The 23,195-nt window shown below is 49.9% G+C and overlaps 1 protein-coding gene across 1 annotated transcript; it reads left to right on the top strand.

The window, feature by feature from the left end:
* The first annotated feature begins 220 nt into the window (after positions 1 to 220).
* On the top strand, positions 221 to 23,144 carry Ter94 (Transitional endoplasmic reticulum ATPase TER94). The gene is made up of 10 exons (XM_077693876.1): positions 221 to 377; positions 2,438 to 2,543; positions 4,771 to 4,943; positions 5,773 to 5,853; positions 5,966 to 6,158; positions 6,421 to 7,624; positions 7,784 to 8,007; positions 10,008 to 10,166; positions 21,079 to 21,236; positions 22,910 to 23,144. Exons 1-10 carry the CDS (start codon positions 358 to 360, stop codon positions 23,007 to 23,009), a joined length of 2,418 nt encoding a protein of 805 aa, XP_077550002.1. The 5' UTR covers positions 221 to 357; the 3' UTR covers positions 23,010 to 23,144.
* Positions 23,145 to 23,195: the final 51 nt, after the last annotated feature.

Raw genomic sequence — 23,195 nt, 5'->3', positions numbered from 1 at the left:
TTTGAGCCAGCTTTACCCGCCTGACGATACCTATGCAGCGAGCCATGGTGGTAACGTCGGTAACGTTGGGTAACAAGTTCCTTCAATCGGCGATTCGTTGTTCGTAATTTTATTAGGAGTTTTAGAAATTACATTATTTGATAACTGACGCAGATTTTCAGCTTGCTTTTTTATTTTTTTGACGAAACTTTTTTTTTAGGTTTTAGTAACTATGGCGACATTTTAATCCGGCTGTGCAGTGTCGTTGGTGTCGTGTCGTTCGGCGCTGGCGTTGCGGCCGTAGAGTTCTCTGTCTTCTGTGCTGGGATCGGGGTGTAATAGCTTTGTTCATTGTCGTCGACCTCCGTGAAAAGCAACATGGCAGCAAATAAAGCAAAGTAAGTATTCCGTTATGGGTTTCCATCAATCGTAGTGAATATAAGTGTAAGGGAACAAACATTAGACACGTTCAATGAGTGATACGCGTTTGTCGCCAGTTAGGCTTAAATGCCGGCTTCTATTTTTCGCTAGTCATCCTTCCTATCGCGAAGGTTCTTGGGTCGTATTCATCAAGTAATCACGGCAAGGGTGGCTGACGTAGCAGTCCGAACCTTTTAGTTTTCTCTGCATACTGGTAATAGTGAGTTTAAAGCCATTTTGCGTAGATAAGCTTGCGTGACGATGCACAACTTTCGAGTACTGAGCGATCCGGGAAATCCGCCTTGCGGTCACTGTTTTACTTGGACTGGTAATTAAAATGGCATGGCTACAATGGTTCAAACTTGCACTAAGCGTAAGTGTTGTACCAGAGGCTCTTTGTTTCACTGCGATGCGAAGTTTCGAACTATTCCAGCAGCTGCCAACGTCAAATTCCCAAATAGTGCAGTTTTCGATATCTTGCTACGCCTGGTGCTATAAACGCTCGTGGAATATTTCGAAAATTTAGCCTTCTATGAAAGGTGCGCGCATTCAGGCCTCTTGTCACATGTAAATAAGCAGCACAGTGTTTTTACAAACTTCGCTAGCCCTTTGTAGCATAGTTACCGATGTTTTTCTTTGATTGAGAACGACGTCGCAAGCATTTCCGCCATACGTTTTCGTAGCCTTCAACATCTAAGACTTCATGCCACAGCCATTCTTAGGGTCGATGTTATCTGACAGCCTTGAGCGTGCTGTATGGCCTCGAACTGCGTTGACGTAGGCACAAAAAAAAAAAATTGCCTGGCCGGAAGAAGTAAGCTCACGCTTTATTGATATTTACAACGAAGTAATGAAACCCGGGGTTGCTGAAAGGATCAGCGAATGTTTCATTGACGTCTACAACGAAAGTGATGAAATCGGAGGCATGTTTGCCTTGGTGTCCGATGACTCAGTGAAACCACTCCGAGCACTGTCAGTCACGTTGCACAGCATTGGCGCTGTTCTAAGCACGAAATCATTCTCTTGTAACGTTGGTGCGGCTGGTGTAAAAATAAATTGACAATGAAGACAAGCATGACTTGGAAGTTCACACCACACTAAAGTTTCATTTTGTTCAAAATGCTGCCATGACAGTGCTGTTAGCCTTCTAGAGTACAGATGTCCAATCTCCATAAATAAACCGTATGAGGTACTTGAGGTAGCAGACAAGAACAGGCAGTGGGTATGGTGACTTCATGCCAACATGTGCATTCCAGCACCGTTAATCAAGGTATTGCTATTTAACCTAGTGAAACTGGCTTGGCATCTTAACCTGTATAATAGGAAAACCATTGGTTCTGTCGTGGTAAGCTACGGGGAAAGGGAGCCACACAGCCGGTTGCCCAATTACTGGGCTGATCACAAGCTGGAGGTGCGAGCTAGGCCCGTGCCCGTGTGAGCTGCTTCCTTCATTATCATTATCCTCAACACGTTCTGAGTTTCGGCATATGTTTGTCTGTAATCAGACCCTGGGGGCCACTTTGACTCTTTCTATGGCACAAATACTGCGATTCTCTCACATTTGTGTCTTTTCACCGCATCAGCCAGCCCACACCAAGCGCAGGAGAGGCTGCCTTGAGATGTCTCCATTCAAACTTCTTTTGCCCAATTGAGTGCAGCTTGCAATAAATGTAACCTGCTGTGGCAAAGTGGAAGAGGTGTGTGTACCCAAGCTGAATCAGGTGTTAAGACAGGGGGTGTGGTACATTTAAATTTTGTTTGCATGCTGCCGGTAGATGTGAGTGGTTTTTTAATTTTACCAAACATTAAAATGAAAAGTTCATTCCATTGTGACGTATTGAATCCAAGCGCTCCTTCCCATTCTAAAAAAAGCAGTTAGTTTTATTGTGTGTTCCGCGTCTAAAGCCCTTTTATGGAATTGATCCTTGTGTTCGGGAGGGGAAAAAATGAAGTGGCCACCGCGCCAATTGGGTGTAAAAGAAAGACGGTGAAGTCCCCATTTTTCTGTGCATGGAATGAACGCCTCCTCACTTTCCAGTCCAGAGGACTTGGCCACAGCCATCTTGAAGACGAAGCAGAAGCCCAACCGTTTGCTGGTGGAGGAGGCCATCAACGATGACAACTCTGTCGTCTCCCTTTCCCAGGTGAGTAGTGACTGAAAGGGAACGTACACAGCAATTTGGCGAGTGTCCCATTTGTCGTGGGGACCACTCTCTTGTGTACAGTGCTTGCTGCAGGGTGGAAAAGGAAGCCATGCACTTGGCATTCAGTAGCCTTGCAGTTACTTTGAATTGTTGGCGAATTCCATTTTCGAGGTAGCTGTGCAGTGGAGAACTTGACCAAACCATTATTTGTTGAGCAGGCAAAAAAACTGATAAGTTTGAAATCAAGATGGTACTGGATATAACGGGGTTGAGATCGCTGACATGAGAATTTGATGGGGCTGCTTATTAATCCAAAAAAATTCTTGAGTGGTTGTGAAGTGAGAAGGTTTATCGGCATTTGCTTGCGCGCTTAGGCGGTGAATTGTGGGCTTGGACTTGTGCGCTCACAATCGCTCCACAGTTTCTCGGTGGTCGTGTAAAGCCTGGCAGGCGTGAAGTGTGCCAAGGAGGCAGGGTTTTGCTGCAGTTTGCAGCGGCTGGCATTGCCCTCGGGGCATGGTACATTTCAGCAAATGCTCTTGCCATGTTTGTGAAAAACTTGAAAACTTGTGGCTTGTACATCCTGACTATTTGTCCACCTCAAAAGTCACAATCGGGGAGCTAAGCTAACCTACAGGTTGACAAACAGAACTCTGCAATAAAAACAGTTTGTATTTTTGTGTAAACAGAGAACACTGGTTTCATTGTGTACATTAGCCGACTGATTTTTCGAACCTAGAGGGGAGTGAAAAATAGTCCAAAAAATCTGTGAGTCATTACTCCTATGGGACAAATGGGGGATCCCTCGCTCGGGGGAGTGCGAAATATCCATCAAGCCCAAATTTTCGGAGTCCAAAAAAGCAGTCAGCTACTGCATTTACATTTTTGTAAAGTATGCCATTTCTTTCCCTAGGGAAAAAGGGTTTTTTTAGTGGTGTGCTGCAACGTAATACGCATTACAACTGACCATCAAGAGGTTGCGAGTTCGATTCCCGGCCGCAGCGGCCGCTTTTCTGATGGAGGCGAAAAGCAAAAACACCCGTGTATACCAGATTTCGGCGCACGATAAAGATCCCCAGGTGGTCAAAATTAATCCGGAGCCTTCCACTACGGCGCGCCTCATCGCCTGCGTTGCGTCGGCGCGTTAAACCCCACAATCAACTGACCATCAAGACATGCAGCAGTCTGTACAGGTGTAGCTTTTTGAGCTCACAGCTGCGACAACGGCATAGCGCAGAAAATTCAAAAAGTGGGGAAACGGATAGTGCCGCCGCCGGTGCATCGGGTTTTGGTGGCACACGCTGTGACTGGCGAAGAGCGATTATTGTAGCATGTTCATTTTGCTGAGAACAGTAAGATAGGGAATGAAGGCGAACCTGTACTTGCATAGGGAACACATCTGGAACTGTGAACAAGATTTTTGTTTTCTTGCAGACACAAACCAAGGAGACAGCCAGCTTTGTCATTTTTTTGTCCAGTGCCGACATGGGCAGTCGAAAGATTGATATTAGTGAGTGATAGCTACATTCATTATTAGACAGGAAGCACCTTTCTCATCCCCCTTGTTTTGTGTGCACTCTCTGTTCAGCATTTGTAGTAGCCGACCGTTTTTTCGGAGTTCGAAAATCCGGACTGGCTGGATACTTCGGGCTTTCCTGACGAACCACCACTTGTCCCATAGGAGTAATGGACGCGTGGATTTTTCCGACTGTTTTTCTATTCGTTCCCCTACACGTCTGACAAATCAGTCGGCTACTGTATATGTACGACAGCCAGCATCAATGGTTGTGGCATTATTAGTGCGATCGACCCCTTCATTAAGCCAGCCGTTAGCTTTAGCTAATCACAGTTGTACAGGTTGCCCAAGTATTTTCTACATTTTCGTGGCATGCAATTTCAGCTGGCTCGCTTCGCACTTGGTCAGCTCGGTTTGTGGTCTGCTTTTCTATACCATGGAAAAAAAAAGAATATATGGGAGTGAAAGCAGGAAGAGATAAATGCTAGCCTACTTGTGTATTCCTAAACTATGAGCGTTTGTTGTTGAACAAAAGTCGTGCGATACAAATGGTGGGATTCAGCCTTTCACGCAGCTGCAACCAGGTTTGTAGTCCTCCCAAAAGAAGTGGCCCTACTTGCTGGCTGGGAATCGAGCTTGCTTGCTTTGGTAGCAGGCCTAGTTGATTGATGCACTGATCTCACTACCCTCCCCTCCCCCTCTGGTGTGCAGGCAAAGATGGACGAACTGTCCCTGTTCAGAGGCGACACGGTGCTGCTGAAGGGCAAGAAGCGGCGCGAGACAGTGTGCATCGTGCTCTCGGACGAGACCTGCCCGTCGGAGAAGATTCGCATGAACCGCTGCGTCCGCAACAACCTGCGCGTGCGCCTCGGGGACGTGGTCAGGTGAGGGGCACTCTGCCGGGACCTCTCCTGTCTGTTTCGCTGTTCCAGTGCACTGCAGAAGAGCCGAGTATTGCAGAAGAAATGGGACACGTTTGCTTTGCCGCAAAGCTTTTTGAATGTTTCTGGGTGGTTGTCGCACGTCCCACCTCTGCAGGCAGAAAGAGAAAGAGTGTACTGCTGAAAGATGCAGGTAGTTTTAACTCGCTGAGTCACCATTGGTTTTAATTTCAGGAGACATGGTCTTGCACAGAGTGCAAAGACGCAGCTTGGCACCGGATTTGGAATTTGTGTCCAGTTTCTGGAGAGGATTGCTTCCTGCTAAGTTACTTGCTCGTACGTGCTACAGTCTGCCATGGCTGTAAAACATGGGAACGCCATCTAGTTGCATGCAGTGCTGTGTTCTAAAGACTTGCGCATCCACAGGCACGGGCACTTTCGCACACACCGGATAGCTTCGTGGGGCCGTTAGGGTTATTGAGTTCTGCAAAGTGGGAGCTGCTACCTTCTGTGAACCGAAAGGAAGGATGCTAAGGTTAGATGCCTGTCAAGTGAGCCGAGTTCTGTCACATAGCTACTAACTAGCCGGGCGAATGCCATCATGTGCAGAAACTGTTTGTTCTGCATACATACCTGTTCTGTTACATACCTGAACATGTGAGAGCTGTGCTTGGGCGGTGCTTCTCACAGCAGTGGAGAAATCAAGATAAGGCTGTGCGCTTGAACTGCCATTTTGATAACTTCAAGTGTGGGGAGGGCAAAAGAATTCGGGGATGGTGCTGGTACACGCAAGTCTTTGCAATTTGTGCCTTTTCCCCTTTTTTCCCGCCAGCATCCAGCCCTGCCCAGATGTCAAGTACGGCAAACGGATCCATGTGCTGCCCATCGACGACACCGTCGAGGGCCTTGCCGGGTAAGCTGATTTTGGCGGTTGCGAATCTGCATACTTGTGTCCCAGAAGAATTGAGGGTTGCTGCTGCTGGCGCGCTGTGCTTGTTGTGTGACTGTTGTGGCCCCCTGTGCAGGAGCCTGTTCGAGGTGTACCTGAAGCCGTACTTCCTGGAGGCATACCGGCCGATCCACAAGGGGGACCTTTTCCTGGTGCGCGGTGGCATGCGGGCAGTGGAGTTCAAGGTGGTCGAGACGGACCCCTCCCCATACTGCATCGTCGCACCTGACACGGTCATCCACTGCGACGGGGAGCCCATCAAGCGGGAGGTGCGCCATTCGCTCTTGCATTGCGCTCGATTCTTTGGCCGGGCTCATTCGTAATTGTAAAACCTCCCTTGAGGGAGCCAGAAACACGTCTCTTACACCTGATGTCTCTTGGAACTAAAGATTCTAAAAGCACTGATACTGATGTGTAGGTGTGGCAGAGCTGTCGTGTCGATGTGGCGTAACATTCTATAACAGCGGTTGCACCATTAGAACTGAGAAGAGGGAAGAATAAGTTTGTTGGCACGGTTATTCCCCTTGGCAGGAGGAGGAGGAGTCCCTGAACGAGGTTGGCTACGACGACATTGGGGGCTGCCGCAAGCAGCTGGCACAGATCAAGGAGATGGTGGAGCTTCCGCTGCGCCACCCGAGCCTCTTCCGGGCCATCGGGGTGAAGCCCCCCCGGGGGATCCTGCTGTACGGGCCGCCCGGCACGGGCAAGACGCTGATTGCGCGTGCGGTGGCGAACGAGACGGGCGCCTTCTTCTTCCTGATCAACGGGCCCGAGATCATGAGCAAGCTGGCGGGCGAGTCGGAGAGCAACCTGCGCAAGGCCTTCGAGGAGGCCGAGAAGAACGCCCCCTCGATCATCTTCATCGACGAGCTGGACGCCATTGCGCCCAAGCGGGAGAAGACGCACGGCGAGGTGGAGCGCCGCATCGTCTCCCAGCTGCTGACGCTCATGGACGGCCTGAAGCAGCGCGCCCACGTCATCGTCATGGCGGCCACCAACCGGCCCAACAGCATCGACGCCGCCCTGCGCCGCTTCGGCCGCTTCGACCGCGAGGTGGACATCGGCATCCCGGACGCCACGGGCCGGCTCGAGATCCTGCGCATCCACACCAAGAACATGAAGCTGGCCGAGAGCGTGGACCTGGACAAGATTGCGGCCGAGACGCACGGCTTCGTGGGCTCGGACTTGGCCGCCCTCTGCTCGGAGGCGGCCCTGCAGCAGATCCGCGAGAAGATGGACCTCATCGACCTCGAGGACGACCAGATCGACGCCGAGGTGCTCAACTCGCTGGCCGTCACCATGGACAACTTCCGGTGGGCCATGGGCAAGTGCAGCCCGAGCGCGCTGCGCGAGACGGTGGTGGAGGTGCCCAACGTGACCTGGATGGACATTGGCGGCCTGGAGAACGTCAAGCGGGAGCTGCAGGAGATGATCCAGTACCCGGTGGAGTACCCGGACAAGTTCCTCAAGTTCGGCATGACCCCGTCGCGGGGCGTGCTTTTCTACGGGCCGCCCGGCTGCGGCAAGACCCTGCTGGCCAAGGCCATCGCCAACGAGTGCCAGGCCAACTTCATCTCCATCAAGGGCCCCGAGCTGCTCACCATGTGGTTCGGCGAGTCCGAGGCCAACGTGCGCGACGTCTTCGACAAGGCCCGTGCGGCCGCCCCCTGCGTGCTCTTCTTCGACGAGCTGGACTCGATCGCCAAGGCCAGGGGCGGCAACGTTGGAGACGCCGGTGAGTGCACTCCTCCGGCGGCTTTGCGGCCATCGTTGCTTTGGAATGCCCGTTGCTGAAAATAACTGTTCTGAGGGAGCACGTAGTTCTGGTAGCTGGGCGCTCGCCTTGTAGCCAGTTGGGCAGGTCACTGTTTCACGATTGTCCTCTGAAACGCAGGCGGTGCGGCAGACCGGGTGATCAACCAGATCCTGACGGAGATGGACGGCATGAGCAGCAAGAAGAACGTGTTCATCATCGGGGCCACCAACCGGCCGGACATCATCGACCCGGCCATCCTGCGGCCCGGCCGTCTCGACCAGCTCATCTACATCCCCCTGCCGGACGAGAAGTCGCGCGTGGCCATCCTCAAGGCCAACCTGCGCAAGTCCCCGCTGGCCCCCGTGAGTGCAGGAATACTTGACTCCAGGTGGTGTCTTGCCGGTAACTTTGTACGTCCACTGTTTCGGGGTGAACCGAGGTACCGCATTTGCTCGATTCTAACCCACCACCCTTTTTTTCCCCCCACGCTTGCCGTGCCCAAAGCGAGGGGGTGTGATTTGATTTGAAAAACCTAAAACCCTTCCCCCCTGTTCAACTCGCTTCATATTTTTGCGGTGATATCTCGACAAGACTAGGCACAAGGGAAGGGATAGCATTTTATTTGGCTAACATTCAAAAGAAAAACGTACGGTGCACCCACCGCTTAGGTCAAAAACTCAGTCACTCTCTTAGCCACTTCAGTCCATCGCCCCACTTCGGAGCTGCCACTCTTGGTATCCCACACCGAGTTGTCTTCCGTTCCATCGAAGTAGTTTGTAATTGAACCCTTCTTAAATTTTTGCCGCAATGTCAACTTCCATACATGTGATATCCACCATGCGATGGTTGACAGCAACGTTTTCTGTCGCTGTCCTGTTGGCGTCTTCTTCCGGTCCGGGGTTCTCAACCAACTTTTTGTACTCCATTTGAAGGATAGCTTTGAAAGGTTTGTTGATCAAGGGGTTGCAGTACTGGCGTCGTGCGCCGCCTGGAATCACAACCAAGTCGTAAAAGCTATTCTGGAGTTTGGTGTTTACCTCTGGAGTAAGATGGCTTCAAAACCCAACAAAAGCATTGAACGTGGGCCTGCAGGTCTGTTGAGCAATGCTTTTGGGCACTGCTGCCTCACAACTTGAACCCAGTCTGACATCAGCTCGGCTGTCATCCATCTTTTTTTTCTTTGTTCCTTTTTTGTTGCTCTTTTGTCTTCTGGGAAATGTTCATTTTTGGGTGTGTTCTTTCTTTTGAGCATGATGTATGGTGGAAGCTTTTGTTTGTTGGCGGTTATGCACAGCATCACTGCGACATGCTGCTTCTCATACTCTCATACTGTCGTCTTGAGCTTCACTTCAATACATGGGAGCCTTGTCAGTATTGCCGTTGTGGCTGAGCTCGTAGCTGCGTTCCCTGCAGAGTTTGATTACGTAACGCTGAAAGGTGGGCAAGTTTTCCTTTGAAATTGCCTGGAAGCTTCTGGCATATTGTTTACGGTGCCTCAAAGAAAATCCGTGTCCCCTCATCGTGTACTTCACTCAGCTCGAGCTTCCACAAAACACGAGTGGGGAATCTGCATTCTTGTTGCAATCTCCATCGCTTTCATTTGGATTGCAATGACATTGACGCCGTAGTCCCTGCGCTGTTTGCTGTGAACAGGCTCACCGACTACTATTCCCAGTTGCAGATTTCGGCTCTTGCATGGTTCCGTAAACTTCTTACATGTTGCAGCACCTTTGATTCTATCTCACTGGTTCCTCCACCTTATATCGCAGGCTCCGCTGTGGCACCATGGTGGCCATAATTGCAGGTGCTCTTAAAGGGACCCCGCAGCACCTAACATCGACTACTGGGAATGTGTTTTTGGGGTAAAGTCTGATTGTCCCAGCAAACTCCTCCTGGAAGAATTATGAAAATTTGTTCGCTATCTTCGAAACTGGCGATGAGAAACCGCGTATAATCGTTTCCTCTCAACTTGACTGCGGACAACGTGGCGGCAGCTGTGCACTCTCTCCCGGAGAGGGGGATGACTTGCAGTGTTCTCTTCGGCAGCCTTCGGTATATCACAGACCGGGGAGTTTTCTCCTTTTCTCCGTAATGTCGAGGGGTGTGAAAATACAGTATCCGCAAGTGTCGTAAGTGTGTGCGAGCACTTGGCTCGGATGACCGATAGCAGTGGGCACACAATCTATCGCAGCAGTCTTGCTGTTACTCCACAATTGCGCTGCGTGCAGTGAGCCTCTGCTCATCCATCCCTTATCACAAGTGGGACACAGTTTTTGTGTGTACTTGAGAAGAAATCGTGCAGAGAAAAAAAGCTGTTTTGTTTGTGGTTGCGTGAGCGTGTGCGTCGCTTGGGTCGTTGCAGGATGTGGATCTGAACTTCATAGCCAGCATCAGCCCGGGCTTCAGTGGTGCCGATCTGACCGAGATCTGCCAGCGAGCCTGCAAGCTGGCCATCAGGGAATCCATTGAGCAGGAGATTCGCAAGGAGAAGGAGCGCAGCCAAAATCCAGACTCCAACATGGTGGGTGCTTCTCCCTCCCAGGGGCGATAACAGTACAGGATGAAATCGTGCAAGACTTGTTCTTAAGGGGGGACGAGGGTCTTAAAACTAACTTTTTTATTTATGGGTAGAAACTTATGAAAATTTGCACACGGATGTGCTTTTCTCTGTAGATTTCAAATATGCAATTATATTTGAGCTGGTGCTGTTAGTTCAAAAGTTATCATACAAAGTCTAAACCGCAATTAGGTAATTTCTTACGCAGCTTTAATGAACTTTCGCATTGCATTTTGTCGCTTTTAATTACATGAATGGATAGCCAGAGAGTTCCCATACCCGATGACATTCTTCGTTTTTCTCTAAAGTCACGGCATCCTAAAAAAATATGTCAAGTACAAAAAATGGCAGTATTGGATATTTTGGCTCATCAAAATAACTGCAAGTCATTATTTATGCGTAGCCTAAACAGAAAAACTAAGAATGTCATCGGCTGCCTCAGGCTGTACTGAAAAAAATGGTACCAAGATTGACCTTATGAAGCAAAAAGAAGTTTCCAAAAAGCTGCGTAAGGCTGAGGGAAGTGACCAAAAATATGAAACTGAGAAAACTGCATTTGAAGTTTGGCCATGTGTTATGAGATGAACCGTCAGTAGTGTAGCTTCAAAATTTCCCAGTAACAAAGACATGTTCTTCCCATTTTCAAATCTGTCTTTGGATTCCAAAAATGTCAACTAGAACTGGAGATACAAAAGGCCAAGTAACGGACCCCATCAGGAATTTAGCAAAATTTATCGACTTTGAATCGGTTGGCATTTTGTTAGCGTTGTGAAATCTGGTGGTGTCTTGCTGGCGTCGTGAAAACTGCAACAGTCCTTCGTGAAGTGCCATCATCTATTACAGTGCACGGTGGTACCCAGAATATTGTGTACGGCAAAAGTGTGAGGGTGAAACTTGCTTTAGGTGCCCCCCTTTTGGTGAGGCTATTTCATTCGCGGTTTTTATGCTGGAAGTTTGAGAGGATACAGGGGTGGGACACTGCGCAGTGCGTTTTCCGCAAATGCATCATGTTGTTGGCCCTCAAAAGAGTCTTTTGGGGAAAATAAATGTAGCCGAAAGGCAAACTTTCTTGGCCTATGGGGATAAACCCATAGACGCCTTTTTCCTTCAAGCCGTGCATGGTGCGGCTATCTCCATCGGACATCACGGTTGTGTACCGCAGCCCATTCTTGGAGAGCGAGCGCTTGAACATTATCAGGGCTGCCTCTACCTCCATGCGTCCTGCACCACAGTCAATGTTTCGCTGACACTCATGGTCTGCCAGCCAATCTTCGTAGCCCTCATCTGACGCTTTGGGTCCGATGGCGCAACCTAAGCAAAAGTTAGAGAGGACTACATGATCAATCACTAAGCCGGTGTACACTTCAATGATGCAGCCCACTCCAATGTGTGACAACTGTCCCCTTGTCATCCACGTGCCATCAAACATCACATCTGTGTTGTTTGGCGGCTGACCAAGGTCCGAGTACAAGTCCTTGATGGCACGCACACTATCAGCTTCAGAGGCTGCTGCAGTGTCCTCGCAAACCTGAACCACTTTCCTCAAGTGCGCTTGGAATGTCTTGTGGTGCAGGCCTCGGTGGGACAAGTTCATACCAGCACAAAAATCTGACAGAGCAGTCACCCCCTTCCCGATGCTTTGAATACTTTTCAAGGCCCTCATATTCATTTCAAAAAGAGTGATATTGCCAGATCCTTCGGTCCTTGGCGAGGAAAAACGTTCCACACGGTGTTCACAAACCGAGCACGTCACCTCGAGCTTCACGGCGAGGCCGTACTGCCGGTCAGGCTTCCTCAAATCCGGCGCCGCCAGCCCGCACTTGCCGCACCTGACGTGCGCAAAAAGGTCATTCAGCATTGCAAAATCCACTGGGACAAAATCTGTGCCGGATTCTTCCTCTGAGTGCGCCAAATCCACTTCAAGGAGGTCGAATTTCCGCTGCGTTGCTGACTTGGTCTCCATTCCGCGCTTGACCTCGTCCGCGTGTTCCGTACGCGCGGCGATCACCTCCGCCGTGTAATACCTCGTGTCAAGCCGGCAGGACGTGCTTGGACCAGGTATGGATTCCGGAGGTGGTTGGTCAGGCGATGGGGCAGGCGAGGCAATACGAGGCGGCGAACGATTCTCATCCGGCGGAGTCGAGCGGCCCGAAGTCGCACCACGCGACCTTGGGATAGGCGGGCGACGCTTTCGCTTCCCGTGCGCATGACGGGTCGTCTTCTTCAAACGTACGTCTCCTGGCATCATTCACGAAAGTACGCGATGGAAGAATTAGAAGAAACTGTAAAAAAAAACTGCTCTAAGCGAGCGCTGCGCCAGAAGAGCGGACTCCGTCAGACGCGCGTAGCAGACGCCATGATGGCGACCGCCATGACAGCAGTCGCGCCGACCAATGGGAGGGGTCGTATGGCCAACTCAAACCGCGCGCGCCCGCTCTAGCCAATCGGCGGCCGAGAAGGTGCCTTCGGAAAACTGGCAAGGGCGGTCGCTCTACTCAAGCGACGCCATTTTGAGATACCGCAAAATGCGCACAAAGAAACAAGCTCCAAAACAAGACCAAGATGGCGGCGATCGGTCGGCTGCTTCGCCCGCGGGGCGCGCGGGAATTTGAAGCAACTTTTGCCCAATTTGGGGCATTTCGTGGCCCTCGAGGCGTTTCAAAACATGATTTTAGAGTATTTCCCGATGGAATTTCGGGTTGATATTTTGAAGGCAGGTGCTTGAAGGTACAATAATTCCAAAAATTGGATTTTCTCAAAATCGATATTTTGGCCATTTTTGACCATTCTAAGACCCGCGTCCCCCCTTAAGTTCTTAAAAAGTATTTGGTCAAGGTGAGGGGATGAGTGCACTGAACGCAAATGCCTGCGTTATTTACTACACGTGTGGGTTTTAGTGCTCCGAAGCTACACATGGGGTATGAGGCTTGCCATAGTGGAGGGCCGCGGACTAATTTAACCATAGAGCTTCTTACTGTATGCACTAGAGAGGAATCTGGCGCTAGCGTCTATGCGGCTCGCATCAAGCCCGTCTGTGTCGTCATGGGCCGCCATTATACCATGCGCTCGCCTTAGTTGCGTCATTGGCTTTGATTGAAACATTTTAGTGGCTGCACATTCAAACACAGTGCCGCAGAAACGCAAATAAGGGTGTGTTATTAATAAAACGCTCTGTTTTAAAGCTAGGAAAAAGGAACTAAAGTGTATTTTTGCCGGAACGGTAGTGCCTACTATTCTGCAGACCAAGCGGGTTGTTAACAACGTTAATATTTTCGGAGAAACTCATTAGAGACTCGTTTTATTAATTTTCCCATTATTTCAAATAATAAGTTGTTTAAAAAGCTTGGAAACGTTTTTGAGCGTGCCTATGAAAACGTCGCTTTCGTAGGGAACTGGTGCACTGACCGCCAGCTACAGTTTAACAAAACTTGCTTCATACTTGAAGAAAAAGGAAAACATAGCGTTAATCAGTCGTGATCGAAGCCAAGATATGGATGGCCGCAGGCGCCCGTATCTGTCGTATCTTGTCTTCGTCAAAGTACATTTGGCTTTTTTCCGTCAGCTACAACTTTTGCGGCGACATATTAGCCATAGGTTCCGCCTACTCCGGCATGACCAACGTGAGGTACGATCACGCACTGCCTGCTCTTTCACCAAGCGCGCAGTTGCACGGCTCACGGCTTCCACAGAACAGGGAGCATTTCGGCCACCTTGTAGCTCGCAGATGTGTTAAGGGGGCAGACGGGTCTTTGAGGCCGAAAAATGGCCAAAAAGTCGATTTTTTAAAAATGGCATTTTCGGCATCCGCGGCTATTTTTCTATCAGTTTGCAAATTTTCTCACCAAAAGGCGCTGTATTTTACTGTAAATATCATTTTAAAGTGCACCCCACCGCGCAGTTCGCTCAGAATTCGATGGTAAAACGGCACTTTTCTTGCCAAGCGTAGCTAGCGTTCTCGGCTAACGAAAGCGTCCATCTTGGTCTCGTTTGAAAGACCGCTTCTTCGTCTTTGATTTCCCGCCACGGCTGCCTCATTTTTCTCTCTGGTCGCGAAGAAAAAAGCGTACAAAAAAAGGTCAAATGCGCACCGTTATTGGCTGCTGAGCTCACGTGACCAAAATAGTGCCATCTGATTGGCGGATGCGGATCAGCAGCGTCTGCTGCGCGCAAAGTGCAGTGCAAGCGGGTAGCCATCTTCGATAACGGCGAGCGTGTAACTATGCCGAACCGGGGCCGCAAGTTTAATACGCGACATAAATACGGCAGAAAAAGGAAGAAATCTATGGGAAGTAACTTCAACCGCAACGCTGCACCCCCAGAGAAAAGTGACGAAGAACGGGACACTGCGTCGCCCACCGAAGCTGCCGATGTTGACCTAGGCCTAACGCGCCTACCGGCCTTGGAAGTTCCGACTCGCAGCAGCCGCATCCGCCGAGATACGACAATGCTGCAGCCAGCAGATCTTCAGGCAAGACAAGATAACGCCGAAGCAAAACTACAGAAGCTTGCGTCAACCCCAGCGACGAAAAGGAAATTTGGTCGTCTGGATAAGAGCGACGAAGAGGCCCAGCCTGTCGACGAGACGGCCTTCGTCATTGTGAACCTCGAGTCGGTGAATGAGCTTTTTAGCGCTGTGAAGTGCAGAATATGTGGCGGAGACGTTCGCGTTGAGAAATGTGACTGCGAGTATGGCCTTGCGGTAAAACTAATGGTGGTGTGTGCGAACTGTGGAGATGTCGCGGCAGCATGGAGCTCGCCGCGCATCGACGGGACCCAGAAAATGAAGCCTTTCGCTGTAAACATCCTCGCTGCTCGCGCGATGCAAACTACCGGAAATCGCCAAGCTGCTCTAAATGACATCTTCTCAACCATGAACATTTCTCACCGCGGTCTTCATAAGAAAACTTGGCAAGGGTACGTAAAGCAAAAGCTAACCCCAGCGGCAGCTCGCGCTGCCGAGAAAGTGACGAGTGAAAGCGCACGGTCGGTTCGCTAACTTTACCGTGAACTGGATGTCGCTAACCCCGGGAACATTGCCGTGTCGTATGATGGGTCGTGGATGACTCGTGGACACTCATCCCACATAGGTGTGGGTGTGGTTATTGAACTCTTCACTGGGCTTGTCATCGATTATGTTGTGCTGAGCAACTTTTGCGCGGGGTGTGAGCGAGGGCCGAAGGAAGGTGATCCGGCCTATGAAGCTTGACGTGCTACCCACATCTGCCAGAAAAACACGGAAAAAAAATCTGGAGAGATGGAAGTGGAAGCAGCCCTTATCCTTTTCGAACGGTCGCTTCAAAAGTATGGGCTAAGATACACAACCATTCTCTGTGATGGCGATTGTCGAACTTTCCTCGCCTTGCAAGATAAAAAGGTGTACGGGTTCATTCAAATTGAAAAAGAAGATTGTGTGAATCGTGTACAGAAGCGCATGTTCACCAATTTAAAAACTGCGCGTGCAAAGCACAAGGGTAGTGGCTCAGAAAATCTTGGAGGAAAGGGAAGGCTGACGGGTGACCTTGTCACCAAGCTAAGCTCTTACTACGGCTGGGCCCTCAAGTCTCACAAAGGTGATGTTGAGGCAATGGAAAAGGCAGTCATGGCGACCTACCACCACATTACGTCAAATGATGCACTGCACAATCACAGCCTGTGCCCGACTGGCCCCGACATCACAGCCTGTGCCCGACTGGCCCCGACTCTTGGTGCCGCCAAAATGCAGCACTTGCCAAGGGAGAACCCATGCCAAAGCACCGGTATAATTTGCCACCACACGTGTGCAAAGCCCTGCTTCCAATTTATCAGCGCTTGTCGAATAAGAATCTGCTCGAAAGGTGTTCACGGGGTAAAACCCAGAATAGCAACGAAAGCCTTCATTTGCTTATCTGGGCACTGGCACCCAAGGAGCGCCATGCGTCGCTCTTCACTGTTCAAGCCGCTGTTGCAGAGGCAGTGATGAGGTTTAATGCTGGCGACGCGAAAACCTCATCAGGAATCCTGAAAGCCCTCAGCTTAAACCCTAGCGTGAAGAGCACCAAACGAATGACCGAGAAGGACCATCAACGAGCACAAGACTCGGCTCGCAAGCACACCTCAGCTGAAAGAGTCCAACAGGCCCTAAAAAAGCGTCATTCAAGAGCTAATAAGCAGTCAGACTACATTCCTGGTGGTTACTAGCAATCTCGCACTGTAAATCTGTACATACACTGTAGTATCTGTCATTAAAACGTGTGCCATTTGTTTTTTGCACTTTTCTAAAAACTCAAATTTTAGGACTTCGTTCAGTTTTGTCCCCAAATATCTCGGCACCCAGAGCAGGTAGGGCTGTAATTTTTTTTTCTGATGATACCTACATGTGTGGAGCATACAATGTAGGAAACAAATTTTGAAGTGGACGTTTTGGAAAATTATCGTGTTCAATTGACACCACTTGTGAGCCATTTCTCACAGAGTACAGGAGGAGTGAAGTTCAGTGTGTTGTAAAGAGACAAAAAATAGCTAAATCAAAAAAGTAATTCCTATATTGTATTCTTTAGTCATTTCGCATTCTATCCTCGTGGTTAATGCTATTCTGTGTGCCATGATTATTTTTTAATTGCGTCCCAAACTAATGGCAATTAATAACTAATTATGCCAAAATATAATCAACTTACAAAGAATCTAATTGCAGATTTGAAATCAGCACAAAAAACTCCATATTGCTGTGCAGTTTCATTAAAATTGGTCAGTAAATAAAAAAAATAGCTCTAAGACCAGTCTGCCCCCTTAAAGGGACCCTGAAAAGCTTTGTGAAGGTGGCAATCAAATGCATTCAGGCGGTAGAACACATAACGGGGGATTTTTGAGCCAAGTGTGAGCCCCATACGTTGTACAGATAATTTGTAAACAATTTTTGAAGATCGCCTTTCTCAGCCGATGAGCGCGACGCCGCAGCGAGCCGACCGCGGCTGACGCAACGGCGACCGCGGGTGACGCAACGGCGATCGCTGCTGACGCAACGGCGAAGGCGCCCCCTGATTCGCCCAATCGCCGGCAAGGTCGGCCGCCGGCGGCGTCACTGCCATTGGCTTCCGGCTGCTCTTCCTCCTTCCTGCGCGATCCCGAGGCAAAGGCGGCAAAGGCGGGTCCGCAGTGATTGACGCGAGCCTAGGCGCAGGAATGTAGCTAGCTGCTTTGAAGGAGGCAGAGAGGGAGGAGGAGTCGATCGGCAAGTGGGGAGAGGTCCCTTAAATTGCTTCTGGCGCAGCTAATACTGAATGTAGATCAATAATTCCAACGGCATTGAATCGCTATATTGGTGCTACGTGACAATACAGGCCTTTTGTAACTTTTACAGAAGGCTTTTCTGGGTCCCTTTAAAGCATAGTGAAGGAAGCAAATCCTAAAAACCGCTGAGGAATCCAGTCGTCATGCCAAGCCCAAGCTCATAACCCCCCACAACGACATGGATCCCCAGCTGCAGTTTTCTCTCTAGTATACGTACTAAGAAACTCTATGAATTCTAACCACCTGGGGATCTTTGACATGTGCCGAAATCTGGACAAAAGGGTGTTGCTGCTTTTCGCCTCCCTTGGAAAACTGCAGCCAGCGGAGCCAGGTTCGAACCCGCGTCCTTAAAGCTCAGCAGCACCACACCTTGTGTGCTTGGAGGGGGTGAGGGGGCGGCTGAGCACTGCCTGATGTTGAGCCATTTGCCCCGAAATTGACAATGTGGCCGTCTAGAGAAGGCATTTGTTTGAGCTCGCAGTAGGTCTTTGTCAAACTGCAGCCCCCCTCACTTGATCTCGCCCAGGGTGTAAAGGTGTTTGGTGAGCAAACGCCACTGGCATCCGTGTTGCTATAATGTTCTGCTTCCACATCACGCCAACAAATGGCGCCATGAAGGGTGGCCCTCATCGCCTCGCTTGCGGGGTTCGTTGGGTGCTTTTTGCAGTTTACAAATGGCCACTTTATTGAACAAAGTGGCCAGGAAGTCTTGTGCTCGGCTAATACTGCAGCCATGCCCCAATTGGGTAGCTCTGGTGAACGTACTTCAATAAGTAGTGCCGATAATGTTTTCGCAGAGGAACGCCACCCAGCATGTATGAGGCTAACATAGTGCAGGCAGCACTATGTTAGCTAACATAGTGCGGGCAGATGTACAGGGCTTGAGATGTACAGAAACGGCTTTGCGGATAGTCACCGCTCTCTGCAAAGTGCACCCTATGGGCCGTTCGCCCGCCCTAGTATTTTCTTGCACCTTGGTCTAACGTAAGCCTAGCTTGATTTGGTGCTAAGATGCAGAAATGGAAATTCAGAAGATTAAAAATTCTCCTCGAATGTAACTCTTCCTGCAAAATAAAGTTTAAATGCACAGACGGATTTGACTTGCCAATGCGCGGCAATGGCTACGATGCCGTCACAGTGTTGTGCGTGTAAATTTGTTTTCCGCAGTCGATGTCACTCAGTACTGTGCTGTTTTGTCTCGGTGTCTAAAATGTGGCTTTAAATGCTGAACCAAAGTGCTCGTTTGTTGATTTCAGCCGGCATTAGATATTCCCAGGTGGTTTAGATGAATTCATAGACCCCCCACTGTGGCACGCCTTGCTGCCATGTTGTTGCCTCAGTGCGTAGCATTCGAATTTGATTTTCCGAACTCCGTTCTTTGTCTCAGACTTGCAGCTGGCGCTCTTTGGCAGACGAGATGTAGATTATAGTTGTAGTTGCGAGCTGCAATCTTTTGAAGACGATTGTCTGTCTTGTGCTACTGAAATGTGAAATTTTTGGCCTATTTGTATGGCTGTCTGTGTCCCCCGATTCAGCCGCCAGGCCAAATGTTAAAATAATTCTTGAACGAAACGTTTATATAGGCAAAACATTTCAAATCTGTTGACAGTGTTCGTACTTGTCAACATTGTTGAGCAAATGAAAAACATTAGGCATATTGAGGCAAAACATCAATGCATAAGTGATGTTTTCAGTGTTCCTTTAATAAAAATACATGGCTGCCTGATTTTTGCGATAGCAAATAAAATATATACCCTGACAGAAACGTTTTGACCCAAAAATACAAAATAGGGGCTTGCGTAGCCCTTTGTGGTGGCATTCCAAGAAACGCAACAGTAACAAAAGGCTCCAGTGTAGATGGTGCGAGCAGCGGAACACAGAAAAATTGAATTGTATTGAGCATGCCTCCACAATGTAACAAGAAAGGAGGCACTTTGTGACAGGGACCATCATATTTCGACAACATTTGCAGCAAAGTGAGCTGATACGGGGCCACTTTTATTTCGTGGAGCAGTAGTGCCGAGTAAAATTCTTTTGCTTGCGGAAACAAAACCAAAGTGGTTGACTTCCAGGGAAAAAAAGTTCCCTATTTCCTTTAATACCCCTGTCACAAGGGCACTTTCAATCGCGATTTAAGTGAATCGCAATCGAGTTTTCGAGCGCGCTAGACGCACTGCCGCTGCTACACGGCACGTTTCAATCTCGATCGAGAAGTTGCACGGGTTGCACTCGTGTGCGCTAGATGGCGCTAACTATGTACTTGCGGCCGGTGTCTGGTAACTTCGTGCGGTCGTAGGTATACGTAACTATGTAAATATTACCTCACACTTATTTGGGTCAAGTTATTTGACACAATTTGTGGTGTTAGTTGAAGTTGTCACCTCCTGTGCCATCACTCAGCGGGGACGAGAGTATCGCCGCTCTTGTTCGATCGCGCTTGGAAGCCTCAATCGTGCTTGAGAAATCAGGATTGAGTTCGAGTGGGATCGAGCTCGATCGCGATTGAAACTGCTGTGTAGCAGAGGCCCGATCCGGATTGAGCTCGATCCGGATCGACCCAATCGTGATTGAAAGTGCCCGTGTGACAGGGGTATAAGACACACACAGCATTTCTGGCGATTGTCACAGCCGGAACAACTGCATCGCAACAAAATATTTTCCCCAGTCGACACTTGTCAATATTTTTGGGAGGATATTTTCCCCAGTCGACACTTGTCAATATTTTTGGGAGGTTTTTGTTTGACTGGTTGGTACTGTCGGGGCTCATGTCCACTGATTGCATACCACATTTTTATTCACTCCTGCTACCCTGCTCACAAAAATGCTGCAATATGGGTATTTTTCCCTCTCCTCCTTCTTTGAGGAGCAGGAGTGAATGATTGTTACTCTAACATTCTTCAGGGAATGTGCCACGTAAGATTAATGCGGGCGACATTCTGGCAGCGTGTTCTTTAGCTAACCGCGTTAATTTAAAAAATAGCGGCGAGTGATGAGATTAAGACGTTGACTCGTCATTTGACATCACGGGGCCGATCATGGTTGAATAGGTTCGATAGTGCGGCAGTCTGGGCATTTTTCATCCCCCACGTGGTTTGCACAGTCTGAAGGTTTACTTGGGATGTTGGCTGGGTGAGCATGAGTTTCAGGGGCGTCCCATGATTGCCTGGCTTCCATTGGTGGCCGTGTGTGTGAGCATGTCTCAATAGCCACAGCTGGGGTGTACTTGTTGAACCCACCACAACAGCAAACCTTTTCAGTGGCTGCATCAAGTTGCCGTTTCTTTTCTGAAGGGGGGGGGGGGGGGGTTGTAAAAGTTCGGAAAGATGCTGCATATGCTGTCTTCACGAGGAACAATCATCTTATCATATCTTGCCGAGGAACGTTAAACGTGAGAGTTTGCCTAGCGCCCTTGGCCAGGAGACCTGAGGTGTGGGTGCCTCTGCTGCCTGTTTCAGTGGTCCCTTATTTGTGGCTGTATGTGTGGCCCTGTAAGTTGGTGGCCCCGCCCGGGGGCCCCGGTGGGAGCGAGATCCACCCAACCGGTTCGGGGGCCGGCTCCCTGGCTGGGGAAGCGTGCGTGCAAAGTGCCTCTCTCTCTCCCCCCCCACAGGACGTGGAGGACAATGACCCTGTCCCCGAGATCCGCAAGGACCACTTTGAGGAGGCGATGAAATTTGCCCGGCGCTCGGTGAGCGAGAACGACATCCGCAAGTACGAGATGTTCGCCCAGACGCTGCAGCAGAGCCGAGGCTTCGGCACAAACTTCAGGTGAGGCCCCAGTGGGTGTCTTGAGCATGAATGTTGAGAATGTGCAGAATGGGCTGTGCGGGTCTGGGTGGATAAACTGTGATTAGCATGTGTGTAACAAGAGAGGTGGGGTTTGTGAGATGAGCGAAGGTTGCGGTGTACGAGGGTGGCGATGGAGGGGAAATCCAGGGATTGAAATGACTGAAAGCCTGTGAGTTTGACAATGGTAGAGGGACCTGTTTCTTGGAGCGCAATGACTATTGGGGGCATGGGTAGGGTTGACACAAGGGTCTGTAGGGCTGCTGTTTTGGGGGCGAGGTTCCTGCAAGTCTATTGCCAGATGCGGCATGTTTCATATATCCACCTCCAAGTCATCGGCATCCAGGGCAGTGATGGAGAGAATTTGGGGGGTTGTAATTCCTTCATGCATGTAAGGAGTTCCGTGTGGAGGGCAGTAATTGTGTCTTGCATTGCTGTCTGGGTGGTCAGGAATAGGCTTGGTGGAGCTTTGGGTAGTCTTGTCATTGTGCTTGAAGAGCTTGTGCTAGAGGAGGAGGGATTGTGGCTCATTCATGATATCCATCATCTGATGAGGAGGCTTGGGCAGGGTCATTGTTTGCGGCGGTGTGGCGGTGCAGCACAGCTAGCAACATTGGGGATTTACATGTAGGGGTCGTTAGGGGCTGGGTGGTCTTGATGTGGGAGTTGCTTGCGGAGGATGCATACCCCGCCCGGGTTGTCCAGGACGGTGGAGTCGATGAACTGTCCATCAACAATGCATTCCATAGCGGATGTTATGGTCGCGCTTGTCGAGGAGGTGAGCGAGCGCACCAGGCAACATGGGGCGATGCAGTGCTGGGTGAGTGCAGCTGGCGGGGCAGATTAGGCTTAGCGTTCATCGGCCCCACAGATACCTGGTCCACTCTTGAATGTGGGTGATCCGGGCTCACCTTGAGTGGTGTGAGGGGGAAGTGGGCGTCTAGGAGCAGGTCGTGGTGCAGGTTTTGGGTGGGTGGCTGGCACGCAGCTGTGGGCTCAAAGAGCTTCCAAAGCGGGGGTGTAGTGGACCCACATCTGCACAGGTCGGCCACCTCGTGGCCAAATGGTCCTACAATGAAGCTCCATAGTGACCAGTCTGACATCATTCCCAGTGTGTCTGCTTTGTATAAAGAAACAGTGGGAAGGGTATGTCACTTTTGGTGTTCAAAATTTCAACTGTTTCCTTTTTTTTTTTTTTTTTTTTGTCTTGTGTAGAAGTTTTGTGTCCAGAAAGTTGTACCGGGACTTGTGCTCTTTCGGTTCTTGGTAGTGGCAGTTTCTGATCTACAAACAACCAAATAAGCTATAGCCCGATGCTTTACGTGGAGAGGCGCTACAAAAGTCGCTCTTTTGTCGTCTATGATATGAATGACTCAAGTGTAGTAGCTGGTGCGCAAAAAGTAATTAGGTATTTGAAACGAGCATGAAAAAGTGTCATTGGCGGAATTTCCTAACCTTTGGTGCAAGTATTGCTGAAAAAGTTCTTTTAAGAAGCACCTTGTGGCCTGGATATATTATTATTCCTAGCGAGGTCGTAACTGTTTTGGCGGTGGGGTAGGTAAAAGAGAAGGCTCATACAAACGTGATTGCGGCATGCATTGGGGGTTTCCCCACATGCTCTGAACTCTGTCTTTCTCCCTCTCCCCGGCGTGCAGATTCCCCAGCTCGCAGCCCACGGGCCCCGGCGGCAACAGTGGGAACAACCCGAACAACCCGTCGCACTTCCAAGACGACGACGATGACCTCTACAGCTAATGGCCGCTGGCCAAGCAGACAGCAGCCTTGGTGTACATACAGCAGCAGCAGCGGGCCCCTGTATCTAACCTGCCGCCGCGCCCTGTGGGAGAGGAGAGCCGCCAGATGGCCTCAATAAAACCTGGAGTATTTTCACTCGCTGCCGCCGCTTGGTGTGCTGCTCTCTCGTCGTGCCTGTCCAAGGTG

This window comes from Haemaphysalis longicornis, unplaced genomic scaffold (assembly GCF_048455015.1).
Source record: "Haemaphysalis longicornis isolate Haplotype H1 unplaced genomic scaffold, Haemaphysalis longicornis Haplotype H1 scaffold_12, whole genome shotgun sequence".
Classification (NCBI taxonomy): Eukaryota; Metazoa; Arthropoda; class Arachnida; order Ixodida; family Ixodidae; genus Haemaphysalis; species Haemaphysalis longicornis.
Note: the sequence above shows the minus strand (reverse complement) of the source record. Positions and strands in the feature narration are given on the sequence as shown.